General features: G+C 31.1%; 2 protein-coding genes across 2 annotated transcripts; one reads left to right on the forward strand and one right to left on the reverse strand.

Annotated features, from left to right (window-relative positions):
- The first annotated feature begins 11,409 nt into the window (after positions 1–11,409).
- Positions 11,410–15,992, forward strand: LOC132314480 (protein FAR1-RELATED SEQUENCE 5-like). The gene is made up of 9 exons (XM_059813341.1): positions 11,410–11,590; positions 12,164–12,373; positions 13,920–13,981; positions 14,156–14,829; positions 14,934–15,174; positions 15,295–15,363; positions 15,486–15,629; positions 15,734–15,781; positions 15,897–15,992. Exons 1-9 carry the CDS (start codon positions 11,410–11,412, stop codon positions 15,990–15,992), a joined length of 1,725 nt encoding a protein of 574 aa, XP_059669324.1.
- Positions 15,993–16,584: 592 nt separating this feature from the next.
- Positions 16,585–17,373, reverse strand: LOC132314481 (F-box protein At1g67340-like). Its single transcript, XM_059813342.1, has 3 exons — positions 17,279–17,373; positions 17,014–17,188; positions 16,585–16,932 (listed from the first exon to the last, which is right to left on the reverse strand). The coding sequence occupies exons 1-3, from the start codon at positions 17,371–17,373 to the stop codon at positions 16,585–16,587; spliced, it is 618 nt and encodes a 205-aa protein (XP_059669325.1).
- Between the last annotated feature and the right edge of the window lie 1,425 nt (positions 17,374–18,798).

Raw genomic sequence — 18,798 nt, forward strand, 5'->3', positions numbered from 1 at the left:
AATTCGGCTTTAAATCTGTTTTGCACGTAATTTGAGGCAGTTCGATCAATCACACTGTTGCTCTGATCGATCGAAGTATGGCGGCGCAATTATTTGGATAAGGACAAAGGCTGAAATATTTATGGGAAAAGGACAAAAGTGGTTATGAGGATAAGATCAAAAGGTTGGATCAATCGAATAAAAGGTTGGATCGATTGAAGAAAAGGTTGGATCGATCGAATAGAAAATTTTCTTGAGGATAAGGACAAGGGTTCAATCCATCATGGCTGGGTTGGAACAATCACAATGTGATTGATCATAGCTTGGTTCGATCGATCGAAGATGAATTTTTCATCACATTGCTTCCACTTTGCTCTTTTCTTCCACTAAACATTAGATTGTTTCTTCAAATACTTTAATTTAGCTAATTTGACTTATTTTGGGGATAAGTGCCTGAAAAGGAGAATAACATGAAATTAGACAAAAAGGGAAAAATAAGATAGAATAAAGTCCTAAAACATTTAAGATTAAGGGGTTTAAATGCGCACTTTTCAGCACTTATCAGATCCATGACAAGTAATTTTTGTCCGAGATATCAAGTGCCACAATTTCAAGCTTGGTAAGATTTGTCATTATGAAGGAACTATAAATGATAAAATAACACCATTAGAATTATTTCATCATAATTGAACTGAAGTATGCATCATAATAAAAATAATAAATAATTTGGGATTATTAAAATACCGCAGTTGCTATAATATGATTTGCATAGTGGTGATACTATATATATATAAATAACAGTCAATTTATATTCATAAGAGAACAAGTGGCTTGGTGGCTCGTTAACTCGACTTGCCATTAAAGGGCCACGGTTCGAATCTTGTTGTAAATTTTTTTTTTTTTTTTTTTGCTTTCTTTTGCACTGTAATGTTTGTGATTTTTACAAATATATATATTTTGTGATGGAGAAATTTAAAAGTTGAGATTTTGTGAGTGGAGGGACCCACCACTTGATTTTTAATGGCCAAGAGGCCATTCTAGCCTCATTTTCATTCTCTCTCCCATAAGCTCTCTTCTCTCTCTCATTCTTAGATTTTTTTTTTTTTTTTTGGTTTCTTTTTACATCATAACTTCAATATTTAATTACTCCTTCATTTCTTGGAATTTTTGGATGCCGTTTACTGCAAAACGGAGAGCACGGCGAGACCTACACATAGATGTAAACAATTCCTTGTTTGGTGCACTCTAGGGATTTCAAAATTTGGGACCCATTTGGGAGTTTTTGCATCTAAGTGAGGTAGGGGTGTTTAATCCATAACTTCTTGGATTTTAGCGAATTATTCTCCATGTGTTGTTGTCTAGTATGCTATAATTGTGGTGAATTTCTTTAATATGATTTAATTGTTGTATATGAGAATTATAATTATGTGTATTGTTGTTATTGTGTGAGAAAAGCATGCATAATGTGTTAAATTCCATACCTTTGGTGCTTATTAATTTTGCTAGAAATTGCTATGTGAAAGTATGTTGAATTGTATAATATGAAATCTCTGAATATGTGTATTAATTAATTTGTATGAAAAGCATGCCTAATGTGTTAAATTTCATACCTTTGGTGTTTATTAATTTGCTAGAAATTGCTATGTGAAAGTATGTTGAATTGTGTAATATAAAATCTTTTATTGTCATTACATTGGAAAAATATGTGACGTTCATACATGACATTGGGCATGAAAAAGGGAAAAATGTTTTGAAAGTAAATGAAACTATTTTGGGGAAATTGTTTTGAAAAGTGTTTGCGAAAACCCGGATGCCTAGGAAACGCTTAGTTGTCCGTGGTGTTAGTGTGATCTAGAGGGGGTTAGAGAGAGACTCTAATGTGGTTGAGCTACCCAGACGACGCCATGGAGGTGCCATGTGGTAAGGAAAGACTAGCCAATCCCTCCCTCGTGACGCCTTGGAGATGCCTTGGGTCGGATTATACTAACGGTTTGGAAGTTGAAACGGAAATGTTTCAGAAATGGGGAGCGACATGAGCATGACATTGCACTTCATTGGCATACATGTTGTATTTGTGACTTAGATGACATTTGTATTTATATTGGATGTTGTGGTTATGGTTTACATCCCTGGTATAGTATGATCCCATTTTCATACTTTCTATTCTCTATATGGATTCATGGGGTCATAAGAGGTGTATCTTAGGCACCTCCTATTGAGGAATTTGCTCACCCCTTATATTTAACATTTTTTAGGACACGGACCGGAAGTAGCGAACGACGCTCCTCCATAGGGTTCGATGGGTTAGTAGATCGTTTTAACATACTTTGTAGTTATGATCTCATTTTATTACTTATTTATTTATTATTATTATTATTATTATTTATATATACCCTAGGATGACACTTATATTATGTATTGACATAAAAGATGATGGTAGTGTCCTTAGTTGACCTCGGGTTCGGGTAAGGACCAGATTAGCGATTCGAATACCCGAGTTCGGGTCGTTACATGCATATTTTTCATATATGTATCATATCACAACAAAAAGCATGATACATCGCGAAAAGTCAAAATGTGTAATAAAAGTTAAATGGGCAAAAGTGCAATAAAAGCTAAACATGCACAAAAAGTCAAAATATGAACATGTGTGTATATATATATATAGATGTGTTCGCGCGCATAATAAAGGTATGTACTTCGTTGAATAGTACATAATTTATATTCTGACGTTTTGCAAAACTTTAGATTTGCAAGGGTACTCAGTATAAATGACTTCAGGTCAAAGAACTTTAGGTTCACTTGGACTTCAGGCCAACAAATTTTGCGAAACTTCGAACTCGCAAAGAGTACCAAATATTCATGAAACTTCAAGCTCACGAAGAATATATTAATATATGCAAAACTTTGGGTTTGTAAAAATGTAAATAATTTAGTATTTGCGAGATTTCAGGCTAAACAATTTATTTTTCTATAAAGAATGAACTAAAATATTATAATATAAATAAATAAATAAATATTTGTGAGACTTCACCCTCAACAATTTTAATTATTTATAAAGTATGAACAAGAACAGTTTAATATAAATAATTATCTTTCTTACCCTTTGAAGTGAGAAAGAAAAATAAAATTTTCTTCTCAGTTGACAAAGTCTCGTGCTAATAACGTTTTATAAATATAGAGTAAGAAATATATAACACAGGAGATGAAAAGGAATAAAGAGAGAACGAGCTTTATATGATTTCTTTTATTTCGGTGTGTTGAACTCAACACAATACATGCTTATTTTTTCAGGCTCAAATCCCCTGCTGTGAATTACCCTACAGTCCCCTGCTGTGAGGTTCTTAATGCCGTGTTTGGCTTGGCACAAGAAAAAGAAGTCCACAAACGGCACAGTAACTTAACGTGCCAACTGTAAAGCCAATAAAAAGAAAAAAAAAGAAAAAGAAAAAAAAAAGGGAAAGTTGAAATAAGCTGTAGCCCCCGCCCTTCTGCAGTTTCACTTTCCCCTTCTTCCCTTTTGCTTTTGTTATTTCCCTCCTTCCTTTTTCATTTTAATCCAAACCCTTATTCCTCTCTCTTTGTTCCATCAAAAAAACATATTACTTTTGAATTTCTTTTTTATTGGAAACCCTAATTCCTCTCTCCTCTATTCTTACTTTTTTATAATATTTTTTGAATCAAAACCCAGATTGTAGTGTGCTGATTTCTCAATGCAATGTCAACTATTCATCTACAGGAAGGAAATCTACAATGGACCTGATGTGGTATCTGCAATTGACCTAATTAATGCTTGATTGTTGGTAAGTCTTATTAATATTGTGCATTTAATATATTGTTCATTTACAGTGAAATTTTTGTTTTGAACGGAACAATGTAGATTTAGAAAATTTATGATTCTTTCATTTGTCATCGATCTGTCATTGTAATGAATGTAAAATCTTCCATAATTGATTTTTAGAACTGAATTGGCAACAGTTGGTATGAATGTGTTATCAAAAAAATTGGTATTAAATGCATGCGGCAATTAGACATTTCAGAGGTTAATATTTGATATTTATGAGAAAAAAAAATTGCGAAGTTTAACAAATAGGAACTCTGATCACCTTCACCATCAAAATAAGCTATTGACACAGTTCTGTAAAACTAATTTCACACATCTTTAAAACTAATTTGACACCTAAATTTAACATTTTTTAATTCTTTCATTTGTCATCTGTTAGTGTAAATTATGATATTTTTCTACTTGAAATTGACATTGGTTAAGCATTCTAGCATATTTGAAATGTTGGATAATTGTAGGATTTTTTTCTATAATCTTCAAAAACCATTCTAGTGAATGTAAAATCTTACATAATTGTTTTTTTTAACTGAGTTGGCTTCATTAGGTACCAATTTGTTATCCAAATATTTTTTCTTCTCATGTATACGGCAATTACACATTTCACAGGTTATTATGTGACATTTATGAGAAAAAATACATTGTGAAGTTTAATAAGTAGGGACACTGATTACCTTCACCATCAAAATAAGCTATTTACACAGTTCTACTAAACTAATTTCACACTTCTGCAAAACTAATATCACACCTAAATTTAACATTTTTTAATTCTTTCATTTGTCATCCGTTAGTGTAAATTATGATATTTTTTTACTTGAAATTGACATTGGTTAAGCATTCTAGCGTATTTGAAATCTTGGATAATTGTAAGATTTTCTTCAATAATCTTCAATAACCATTCTAGTGAATGTAAAATCTTCCGTAATTGTTTTTTTTTTTTTTAACTGAGTTGGCTTCATTACGTACCAATGTGTTATCCAAATATTTTGTCTTGTCGTGTATGCGACAATTACGTATTTCACAGGTTATTATGTGATATTTACGAGGAAAAAAACATTGTGAAGTCTAATAAGTAGGGACACTTATCACCTTTACCATCAAAATAAGCTATTCACACAGTTCTGCAAAACTAATTTCACACAGTTCTGCAAAACTAATTTCACACCTAAAGTTAAGATTTTTTAATTCTTTCATTTGTCATCTGTTAGTGTAAATTATGATATTTTTTACTTGAAATTGACATTTGTTAAGCATTGTAGCGTAATTGAAATCTTGGATAATTGTAGGATTTTCTTCTACAATCTTCAATAACCATTCTAGTGAATGTAAAATCTTCCATAATTTTTTTTTTTTTTTTAACTGAGTTGGCTTCATTAGGTACCAATGTGTTATCCAAATATTTTCTCTTCTCATGTATACGGCAATTACGCATTTCACAGGTTATTATATGATATTTATGAGAAAAAAAATATTGTGAAGTTTAATAACTAGGGACATTGATCACCTTCACCATCAAAATAAGCTATTCACAGAGTTTTACAGAACTAATTTCACACCTCTGCAAAACTAATTTCACACCTAAATTTAACATTTTTTCAATTCTTTCATTTGTCATCCGTTAGTGTAAATTATAATATTTATTTACTTGAAATTGACATTGGTTAAGCATTATAGTGTATTTGAAATATTGGATAATTGTAGGATTTTCTTCTATAATTTTCAATAACCATTCTAGTGAATGTAAAATCTTCCATAATTATTTTTTTTTAAACTGAGTTGGCTTCATTAGGTACCAATGTGTTATCCAAATATTTTGTTTTCTCATGTATGCGGCAATTACGCATTTCACAGGTTATTATGTGATATTTATGAGTAAAAAAAACATTGTGAAGTTTAATAAGTAAGAACACTGATCACCTTCACCATCAAAATAAGCTATTCACACAGTTCTGTAAAACTAATTTCACACCTCTGCAAAACTAATTTCACACCTAAATTTAACATTTTTTAATTCTTTCATTTGTCATCTGTTAGTGTAAATTATGATATTTTTTACTTGAAATTGACATTTGTTAAGCAGTCTAGCGTAATTGAAATCTTGGATAATTGTAGGATTTTCTTCTACAATCTTTAATAACCATTCTAGTGAATGTAAAATCTTCCATAATTTTTTTTTTTTTTTTTTTTCTAACTGATTTGGCTTCATTAGGTACCAATGTGTTATCCAAATATTTTGTCTTCTCATGTATGCGGCAATTACGCATTTCACAGGTTATTATATGATATTTATGAGAAAAAAAAGCATTCTGAAGTTTAATAAGTAGGGACACTGATCACCTTCACCATCAAAATAAGCTATTCACAGAGTTCTACAAAACTAATTTCACGCCTCTGCAAAACTAATTTCACACCTAAATTTAACATTTTTTAATTCTTTCATTTGTCATCCGTTAGTGTAAATTATAATATTTATTTACTTGAAATTGACATTGGTTAAGCATTATAGTGTATTTGAAATATTGGATAATTGTAGGATTTTCTTCTATAATCTTCAATAACCATTCTAGTGAATGTAAAATCTTCCATAATTATTTTTTTTTAACTGAGTTGGCTTCATTAGGTACCAATGTGTTATCCAAATATTTTGTCTTTTCATGTATGCGGCAATTACGCATTTTACAAGTTATTATGTGATATTTATGAGGAAAAAAAACATTGTGAAGTTTAATAAGTAAGAACACTGATCACCTTCATCATCAAAATAAGCTATTCACACAGTTCTGTAAAACTAATTTCACACCTCTGCAAAACTAATTTCACACCTAAATTTAACATTTTTTAATTTTTTCATTTGTCATCTGTTAGTGTAAATTATGATATTTTTTTACTTGAAATTGACATTGGTTAAGCATTCTAGCGTATTTAAAATCTTCGATAATTGTAGGATTTTCTTCTAAAATCTTCAATAACCATTCTTGTGAATGTAAAATCTTGCATTATTATTTTTTTTTTAACTGAGTTGGCTTCATTAGGTAACAATGTGTTATCCAAATATTTTGTCTTCTCATGTATGCGGCAATTACACATTTCACAGGTTATTATGTCACATTTCTGAGAAAAAATACATTGTGAAGTTTAATAAGTAGGGACACTGATCACCTTCATGATCAAAATAAACTATTTACACAGCTTTGCAAAACTAATTTCACACCTAAATTTAACATTTTTTAATTATTTCATTTGTCATCCGTTAGTGTAAATTATGAATTTTTTTTTTTTACTTGAAATTGACATTAGTTAAGCATTCTAGCATATTTGAAATCTTGGTTAATTGTAGGATTTTCTTCTATAATCTTCAATAGCCATTCTAGTGAATGTAAAATCTTCCATAATTGTTTTTTTTTAACTGAGTTGGCTTCATTAGATACCAATGTGTTATCCAAATATTTTGTCTTCTCATGTATGCGGCAATTACACATTTCACATGTTATTATGTCACATTTATGAGAAAAAATACATTGTGAAGTTTAATAAGTAGGGACACTGATCACCTTCACCATCAAAATAAGCTATTCACAGAGTTCTAAAAAACTAATTTCACACCTTTGCCAAACTAATTTCACACCTAAATTTAACATTTTTTAATTCTTTCATTTGTCATCCATTACTGTAAATTATGATTTTTTTTACTTGAAATTGACATTAGTTAAGCATTCTAGCGTATTTGAAATCTTAGTTAATTGTAGAATTTTCTTCTATAATCTTCAATAACCATTCTAGTGAATTTAAAATCTTCCATAATTGTTTTTTCTTAACTGAGTTGGCTTCATTAGATATCAATGTGTTATCCAAATATTTTGTCTTCTCATGTATGCGGCAATTACACATTTCACAGGTTATTATGTCACATTTATGAGAAAAAATACATTGTGAAGTTTAATAAGTAGGGACACTGATCACATTCACCATCAAAATAAGCTATTCACACAGTTCTGTAAAACTAATTTCACACCTCTGCAAAACTAATTTCACATCTAAATTTAACATTTTTTAATTCTTTCATTTGTCACCCGTTAGTGTAAATTATGATTCTTTTTACTTGAAATTGGCATTGGTTAAGCATTCTAGCGTATTTGAAATCTTGAATAATTATAGGATTTTCTTCTATAATCTTCAATAACCATTCTAGTGAATGTAAAATCTTCCATAATTGTTTTTTTTAACTAAGTTGGCTTCATTAGATACCAATGTGTTATCCAAATATTTTGTCTTCTCATGTATGCGGCAATTACACATTTCACAGGTTATTATGTAATATTTCTGAGAAAAAATACATTGTGAAGTTTAATAAGTTGGGACACTGATCACCTTCACCTTCAAAATAAGCTATTCACACAGTTCTACAAAACTAATTTCACACCTCTGCAAAACTAATTTCACACCTAAATTTAACATTTTTTAATTCTTTCATTTGTCATCCGTTAGTGTAAATTATGATTCTTTTTACTTAAAATTGGCATTGGTTAAGCATTCTAGCGTATTTGAAATCTTGGATAATTATAGGATTTTCTTCTATAATCTTCAATAACCATTCTAGTGAATGTAAAATCTTCCATAATTGTTTTTTTTAACTGAGTTGGCTTCATTAGATACCAATGTGTTATCCAAATATTTTGTCTTCTCATGTATACGGCAATTACACAATTCACAGGTTATTATGTCACATTTCTGAGAAAAAATACATTGTGAGGTTTAATAAGTAGGGACACTGATCACCTTCACCACCAAAATAAGTTATTCACACAGTTCTGCAAAACTAATTTCACACCTTTGCCAAACTAATTTCACTCCTAAATTTAACATTTTTTAATTCTTTCATTTGTCATCCGTTAGTGTAAATTATGATTTTTTTTTAATTGAAATTTACATTAGTTAAGCATTCTAGAGTATTTGAAATCTTGGTTAATTGTAGGATTTTCTTCTATAATCTCCAATAACCATTCTAGTGAATATAAAATCTTCCCTAATTGTTTTTTTTTTTAACTGAGTTGGCTTCATTAGATACCAATGTGTTATCCAAATATTTTGTCTTCTCATGTATGCGACAATTACACATTTCACATGTTATTATGTCACATTTATGAGAAAAAATACATTGTGAAGTTTAATAAGTCGGGACACTGATCACCTTCACCATCAAAATAAGCTTTTCACATAGTTCTAAAAAACTAATTTCACACGTCTGTAAAACTAATTTCACACCTAAATTTAACATTTTTTAATTCTTTCATTTGTCATCTGTTAGTGTAAATTATGATTTTTTTTACTTGAAATTGGCATTGGTTAAGTATTCTAGCGTATTTGAAATCTTGGATAATTATAGGATTTTTTTCAATAATCTTCAATAACCATTCTAGTGAATGTAAAATCTTCCCTAATTGTTTTTTTTAACTGAGTTGGCTTCATTAGATACCAATGCATTATCCAAATATTTTGTCTTCTCATGTATGCGGCAATTACACATTTCACAGGTTATTATGTCACATTTCTGAGAAAAAATACATTGTGAAGTTTAATAAGTAGGGACACTGATTACCTTCACCATCAAAATAAGTTATTCACACAGTTCTGCAAAACTAATTTCACACATTTGCCAAACTAATTTCACGCCTAAATTTAACATTTTTTAATTCTTTCATTTGTCATCCGTTAGTGTAAATTATGAATTTTTTTTTACTTGAAATTGACATTAGTTAAGCATTCTAGAGTATTTGAAATATTGGTTAATTGTAGGATTTTCTTCTATAATCTTCAATAACCATTCTAGTGAATGTAAAATCTTCCATAATTGTTTTTTTTTTAACTGAGTTGGCTTCATTAGATACCAATGTGTTATCCAAATATTTTGTCTTCTCATGTATGCGGCAATTACACATTTCACAGGTTATTATGTCACATTTATGAGAAAAAATACATTGTGAAGTTTAATAAGTAGGGACACTAATCACCTTCACCATCAAAATAAGTTATTCACACAGTTCTAAAAAACTAATTTCACACCTCTGTAAAACTAATTTCACACCTACATTTAACATTTTTTAATTCTTTCATTTGCCATCCGTTAGTGTAAATTATGATTTTTTATACTTGAAATTGGCATTGGTTAAGCATTCTAGCGTATTTGAAATCTTGGATAATTGTAGGATTTTCTTCTATAATCTTCAATAACCATTCTAGTGATTGTAAAATCTTTCCTAATTGTTTTTTTTAACTGAGTTGGCTTCATTAGATACCAATTCGTTGTCCAAATATTTTGTCTTCTCATGTATGCGGCAATTACACATTTCACAGGTTATTATGTCACATTTATGAGAAAAAATACATTGTGAAGTTTAATAAGTAAGGACACTGATCACCTTCACCATCAAAATAAGCTATTCACACAGTTCTAAAAAACTAATTTCACACCTCTGTAAAACTAATTTCACACCTAAATTTAACATTTTTTAATTCTTTCATTTGTCATCCGTTAGCGTAAATTATGATTTTTTTTTTTACTTGAAATTGGCATTGGTTAAGCATTCTAGCGTATTTGAAATCTTGGATAATTATAGGATTTTCTTCTATAATCTTCAATAACCATTCTAGTGAATGTAAAATCTTCCCTAATTGTTTTTTTTTAACTGAGTTGGCTTCATTAGATACCAATGTGTTATCCAGATATTTTGTCTTCTCATGTATGTGGCAATTACACATTTCACAGGTTATTATGTCACATTTCTGAGAAAAAATACATTGTGAAGTTTAATAAGTAGGGACACTGATCACCTTCACCATCAAAATAAGCTATTCACACAATTCTGCAAAACTAATTTCACACCTTTGCCAAACTAATTTTACGCCTAAATTTAACATTTTTTAATTCTTTCATTTGTCATCCGTTAGTGTAAATTATGATTTTTTTTTACTTGAAATTGACATTAGTTAAGCGTTCTAGAGTATTTGAAATCTTGGTTAATTGTAGGATTTTCTTCTATAATCTTCAATAACCATTCTAGTGAATGTAAAATATTCCCTAATTGTTTTTTTTTAACTGAGTTGGCTTCATTAGATACCAATGTGTTATCCAAATATTTTGTCTTCTCATGTATGCGACAATTACACATTTCACAGGTTATTATGTCACATTTATGAGAAAAAATACATTGTGAAGTTTAATAAGTAGGGACACTGATCACCTTCACCATCAAAATAAGTAATTAACACAGTTCTGCAAACTAATTTCACACCTCTGCAAACTAATTTCACACCTCTGCAAAACTAATTTCACACCTAAAGTTAAATTTTTTTAATTCTTTCATTTGTCATCAGTTTGTTTAAATTATGATATTTTTTTTTTACTTGAAATTGACTTTGGTTAAGCATTCTAGTGTATCTGAAATCTTGGATAATTGTACGATTTTTTAGCCCTTTTCATTAGGTCGGTAAATATTTAGTATATATATATTTTTGTCACAAGTTATAGAAACTGACTTTAACGTTTTGATGGACCTTTTGCTTGTTGTAGCATTCATACTGATGTTATCCCAATGGATAATGACTTAAGTATTAATGATGTGAGAACAAGCGTTCCAATCGTTGCCGAAATCAATATTTCTGAAAACTTAGTAGCAGAAGTTGTCAATCCCATTGACATAGAATTCACACCAAAATTGAACATGCAGTTTGACACTGAGGATGAAGCATACGACTTTTATAATGCTTATGGGGGTAAAGTTTGATTCAGTATTCGTAAGGATTATGCAAATAAAAGCCGTAAGACAGGAAATATTACAACAAGCAAGTTTGTGTGTTCCAAACAAGGTTTTAGGGTGAAGGACAAGAGGGATATCCATACAAGAAAGCCCAGGGCGGAAAGTCGAACCGGTTGTGGTGCACTGATGCAAATTATATATGACCGCAAGAAGGGAAAGTATGTTGTATATAATTTTGTCGAATCTCACAATCATCCTATGATAATTGAATAATGCACACATATGATGCCATCACAACGAAGAATAAGTGTTGCCCAAGCAATTGATGTGGAATTGGCCTGCTAATCTGGAGTTCCACTCGGTAATGCATTTGAGTTAATGAGCAGGCAGGCTGGTGGAAGTCAATCAATTGGCTACACCAAAGTTGATCAACAAAATTTTCTAAGGACAAGAAGACAGAGTGAGTTAGAATACGGAGAGAAAACATGGCTGATGAATTATTTCAAAATTCAATCTTGTGAGAATCCTTCATTTTTTCACACCGTGCAATTGGATAGCGATGAAATGATAACTAATATCTTCTGGGCAGATTCGAGAATGAAAATTGACTATGGGCATTTCGGAGACGTCATCACATTCGACACAACATACAAGCTCGTCCAAAGCAATCGTCCTTTTGCGGCTTTTCTTGGTTTGAATCATCATCGGGAGACTGCTGTCTTTGGACTAGCATTGATGTATGACGAGACTGCCAATTCCTTTGCGTGGCTGTTTGATTCATTCTTGAATGCAATGTCAGGTAAGTAATCTAATTGTAATTTTTTTTTTTCTTTTTACAATTATTAAAGGCTAAAGTTGATCATGCCCTTTTTTAACCCTTCCTCTTTTTTTTTCTTTTTATTTTATTTTATATATATATACTTTTTTAGTATGATTCTATTTTTTATGTAAATTACTTATGGTTACTTGAGTGAGTTTATTGTTTGTACCTTGTAGCTCACCAGTAACTTAATCATATTTGAAGTCTACTACACTACCTGGAGATGTTAGAATCTTTGCTTCCCAAGGGTAGTAACAACAGTCATTTATTCCTTCCAAATACCTGTATATGTTTTCCTGAATACAAATACTAAATAATGCATTGACAATACTCGTGTATAAAATACTAACTTTTTTTTTGTGTACGTACATGTCCATTATGTGCACTTTGGGGTTGAGTTTGAGTCATATTTTAAAAAACAAGCGGAGAAGAATAATGAGATGAAGGTGGAAATGTAAAGAATGTGGATTATGTGAGGTGAAAGATTGGAAGAGTGCATTTGGTTAAAAAAAAAAAAATTAATTGGTTTAAGATTCCATGTAGGTTAAAATTATAACTTAATTATCTGTGCTGCACCTACTTAATTAGAAGTTAATTATCAAGGAAAGAACAATGAATAATCTCTGTTTTTCTGTTTCTATATCATGGAAAAGAAAAACAAAAATAGTTGCAACATTTTATTGTACTCATTTTGTCAAATGTCAAGGGTAAAATAAGAATTCTAACTCCTCTATTCTTTTTGTTCACATCTTTTACACTAAAAGGATTTAGCTCAAATTATAACTCTTTATGTCTTAAAAAAAATTTATATCTCTTTAAAAATAATAATAACAACACAAGGTGTTGTGGGAGATGTAAAGAATGTGGATTGTGGGACTTACCTAAATAAAGTCCTTTTATTTTTATTTCTCTTTTCATCTCATTATTTTTCTCTACTTGTTTTTTAAAATATGACTCAAACTCAATCCCAGAGTGCACATAATGGACATGTATGTATACAAGAAAAAGTAAGTACTTTATACACGAGTATTGTCATTGCATTATTTAGTATTTGTATTCAGGAAAACATATACAGGTATTTGGAAGGAATAAATGACTGTTGCTACTACCCTTGGGAAGCAAAGATTCTAACATCTCCAGGTAGTGTAGTAGACTTCAAATATGATTAAGTTACTGGTGAGCTACAAGGTACAAACAATAAACTCACTCAAGTAACCACAAGTAATTTACATAAAAATCAGAATCATACTGAAAAAGTATATATATAAAAAAAAAGAAAAAAAGAAAAAAAAAAGGAAGGGTTAAAAAAGGGCATGATCAACTTCAGCCTTTAATAATTGAACATGGCCATTCTTTTTTTTACCTTTTTTTACGTGAATTACTTTTTCAAATGAAGATATTTTATTGGGCCATAATGTTTTTGCTTTCAAATTTTCAATACTGTTAAAAATTTTAGTAATGATGTATGATAAGATTGCCTATTCATTTACATGCCTTTTTGATATATTCTTGAATGTGATGTTAGGTAAAGCACCACAAACGATTCTTACTGACCAAGATGGTGCAATGGCAAAGGCGTTGGCACAAGTTATGCCGAGGACAAGATATTTACTTTGCACGTGGCACATCATGGCAAATGCATAGAAGCATGTAGGCACCATTTTTAGGAATGATGAAGGGATTAAAAGTGTGCTGAGTCAATTCATGTACTGTTATGATGATGTGGATGATTTTTGTATACAATGGGATGTAATATTAAAGGATTACAATGTTGTTGGTAACACATGGTTGAACAATTTGTTTGGTTTAAGAGAAAAATGGGGTTATCCATTTGTTGAACATTGGTTTACCGCTGGAATGCGGACAACACAGCTGAGTGGAAGTTTAAATAGCTGCTTGAAAGAGTACTTAACCAGGAAAATGAGTATTCCAGATTTCTTCATGCACGTTGACAGGCTATTGTCAGACAAACAGTACAAGGAATATCAAGCTGAGTATGGTTTACTCAGTAAACTACCTAGACTTAAACAAAATTGTCCCATTCTAAAACAAGTGGGCAATATGTACACATTGAAGATTTTTGAACTTTTCCAGGACCAATTCATAGAAGCTTGTGTGGTTGCTACCGTGGAAGGAACAAGTTTTGATGAAAATGGATTACGTGTTTCTAGAGTATCTGTTCATGATGGCAGTATGGATCGGACTGTGACAAGGTGGGATGATGGCTTTTTAAGTTGTTCGTGCGGGAAATATGCAATGGAAGGTATTTTGTGCAGCCATGTACTTAAAGTACTGAAAGACGACACTCAGTATTTCAAAGAATTACCTTCTATGTATATACTAAAAAGGTGGACGAGAAAAGCTAGGGATAACAGCGTACAAGACATCCGTGGATGTGAAGTTATTGCTGATCCTAAACTTGAAGTACGCAGAAGGTATAGGATGTTATGTCGTTTTTTTTTACAGAAATCAGCTCATTTGCATCCGAGAAAGAAGAGGAATTCAATAATTTGATGCTAAAGGGGATGAAATGGAAAAGGAAACACATTAATGTTGAAAGACAATGTTTTGATGTTGAACAAGAGGCAACCAATTCAGCTTTTTCAACTGAAAGAAGTAATAATCATGAACATAATGAAAGTATCATTGGGCAAGCCGTGACCGGAAGTAATGCCAAGGGTATAAAGAATAAAGAAATAGGTGGTAAGGGACCAAGGCGCAGGAAGAAGAATAAGTTTGAACAATACATGCAGAGAAAAAAAAACTATGCGAAACGAAAGGTTAATTTAATTTATTTTTTATTATTTGATAATTTAATTTTCCAGTATATGTCATTAACATTTTGATATTAGCAATGTCATAATTTTGTTTTTACAATGAATAAATCTATTATTTTGTAGAAATCAAATGGCAACAACAGTGTTAGTGCAGGTGTAGGTGGCAGTAGTACCATGCCATCTATTACATATGTACGTCTGAATATGAGTTTTCTCCTTTTCTTAAATGAAAACATTGATTTTTTATTTTTTATGTATTATTATAATTTTCAGTATGATAATCTCTTAATTAAGAATGTTTATATTGAAATAAGGGTTATGACATTCCTAGCGACGCCACTTGGATTTACGAAGATCATCACCCATGTGCACGTTTACATTCGGAAACAAATATCGACCAAATGACATATTGCCCTACCACTAACTTTAGTCATCCCAGGACTCCACCAACTGAACAGGTATAAACAAACTTTTATTCTGAACTATGTATATAAAAATTAATGAACATTATTTCATACTTTTCAAATCCATTAGTTAATGAACATTGAGAATATATTGGCAGGGGACTCCATTTGTTTCGTATCATGAATGCCAATTCTCAGATTATCTTGTAAGTTTATCTCTTATAAAATTTATGCTTTTGCAATATATTCTAAACATGTATGTTTTAACTTTGCATTAATTAACGTATGTACAAACATTGTTTTTGTATGATCCATTTTAAGGATGTTGATCACACCGGTGGTGACTGTAATTTGATGCCAATGTCGGAGGAGACAACATCCGAGATCAATCCTCCAGCTCGGCAAAATTTGTTTTGAGTTAAGAAATTCTTGACAAATTGATGGTGTATAGGTATACTATGGTTGATGGATGATAACAGAATATGGTGGCATAAAAAATATATCCCTTTTTGAGTAAAGATTTGTAAATGTATGGATAACTTGTTCACTTTTGTTTTTTGGGTTTTGTATATATGGAAAATGAAATGGATTTTTATTCAGGCCTATTTATGTCAATTGAAATATGTATGTGTACATATATTGTTTAGTCCATTCTGTTTGTGATTTGGGACAGGTTGAAACCATTAATTTCAAGGTGACATGGTTCCGTGAATGGCATCTGGCTATTTTCTCCAATGATGGCGATACTTAATTGCCTCTTGCATATGGCGATTTTATGTTAGACAGTGCTAATTAAATTATCCATCCCAAAAGTTCCATTTTGTTACTTCAAAAGTTAAATACAACATCACACTACAAACATCACATTACATACATACACATATATCATATTACATACAGAAAACGACATCAACGGTTTTCATCAGTTGACTATGACATTTTCTCCAATGATGCCAGACACCATCAATATGTGGAGATCGCAATGGCAAAGATTACATTTTATTTTCTCCTAATTTATTCGCTCGACCATCCACCATTTGACGTGAACCATGTCACCTTCATAGTTCGATGGTCCATAATCTTCCTCACAACAAGCAGGAATGTTATGAAATAACCCATTTGACCACCCTCTTTTCACTATTGAAATCATTTGTTCCCTCCGATGTTTTATGATCAGTTTATTTGTTATGTTTGTGTTCATGTTCGAAAGTTGTTGAATACCATTTACTTTATCAGCATCATTACCATATATTAATGCAATGGCTAAAGCAAACTTACAACCAGTATGCTGAAGATATGCACCTTTGGTTAGAATACTTAGCCCATCTGCCCGATTTTGATGCAAGAAAAATAGCTCCTACATCCAACATAAAGTTATTAAAAAGAAACCCGATTAAATTACTTTCACAATTTAGTAAAGTGAGTGCAAGCAACGTACCACTCCGGAGACAAACATAGCCTCCAAATTGCCATCATCAACACACTTTTGCATGAACACGTATTGCAAATAGTAAGTATCACTGGTACCCCCCGTTTGTATTTCATACAAGGATTTAAAACTGAGAAGTCGTAACATATGTGGCTCCAAACACACCATAGCTAGCTTATGAGAACTGTACATATTTAAACACTTTTAACAAAAAATTTCGTGAATGAAAAAAATATTATAAACATAAAACAATAATGTACAATTAAATCCTTACCATTGTTGAAGTTGTAGTAGGTCTTGAAAATTATTTGCTGCCACTTTACTAACCACCTCACTGAGCAACGGTGGTGGGAGTTCTTCTATTTTCATTTTTAGACTACTTGTTTTGTGTATGCTGGTTACCTTTTGGGGGAAGGTTAACCATTGGTTTACCAGAAAGGGAAGAACTTATGTTGGATATATAGTCAATATGCATAGCCAATTAATGTGGTAGGTTAGGATTAGTTGAACATGAAATTGTGTAATAACTCACAACATTAGCTGTAAATGTATAATTAAATGCACTGCTTGTTTGATATGACTAAGTATATCTACAACTCCTCTATTATATATAGATATTTGGTTGAACTGGCAAATCTCCTGTAAGTACATTCACCATCTCAACTAAGTATTCACATCCTGTTATTTAAGTAATAGCACATATGAAATTATCTAAATTCACCATACTATTTTTCTGATTTGAAGTGAATATAGAGAAAATAATATGTGTGTGTGTGGGCGCGTGTGTGTATATTAATAAGAAAGCATAAAAAAAATTGAAAAAAAATACAATCTTCACCTTCATAATTAAATATTCACACCCTGCTGTATAAGTAATATCACATACAAAACTATATGAATTAGCCAAACCCTAGAAGGAGCCAGCTCTTGTAAACAAGAGGAGGCGGCTCCCTAGCCTTGAGAGCCGGCTCTCCTTTTTGGGAGCCTGCTCTTTGGATGGAAACTTCATTTCGTTGAAAAAAGCTTTTAGAGCCGTCTCTAATTGAAATGGAGCCTGCTCTAATTTTCTGAGCCTTCTCTAGAAATCTAGAGCCTTCTCTACTTTCCCTTGAGCCTTCTCTAATTTTTGTAGAGCCTTCTCTACTTTCAGTAGGAGGCTTAAAATGAATTCCAGTATGATGTAAGGCTCATATGAATGTGTTTAAAAACCTAATGAGCTAATTTTATGTTCTTTGAGAGATGAGATGAGAATGATATGCATGAATTGTAATTTTGAGCTTCGAAATATATTCAACTAAACTTTGACATTGAACCTTAGTATCTCACCATCCTATCTACCCTTTTCTTCATTTCTTGATCATGATCGTCTAGGCTTGATGAAGATTTGCTAAAAAGCTTGAATGATCTTTGAAGACCGAGTTCTTCTTTATTTTCTTGCACTTTGATGCTTCTTTGAAATCATTGCTTGAGTGTTTGGAATGCTTAAAATGGAACTTCTAGCTCATCATTAAGGATTGAATGATTGAACAACTATACTTCACTCAATGAAAATATTAGTACATAAACATCATTAATGGGTTGTAATCATCAAAACATAAGATTGACCTTTAGATAAAATCCTTAGGCCAACAATCTCCCCCTTTTTGATGATGACAAAACATTGATGTGTTTATAGTCAACATGGATTTGCATTAGAAAGAATGTTCCCTCTATCAATAAGCATATTTTGAAAATTATATCAAACTTGATTCTATAGCAATAATTTTAGACAATTTGAAAGCATATAAATTTCAC

This window comes from Cornus florida, unplaced genomic scaffold, assembly GCF_030987335.1.
Source record: "Cornus florida cultivar Cherokee Brave unplaced genomic scaffold, ASM3098733v1 CherokeeBrave_3.0.0_Hap2_Chr06, whole genome shotgun sequence".
In the NCBI taxonomy this organism is placed as follows: Eukaryota; Viridiplantae; Streptophyta; class Magnoliopsida; order Cornales; family Cornaceae; genus Cornus; species Cornus florida.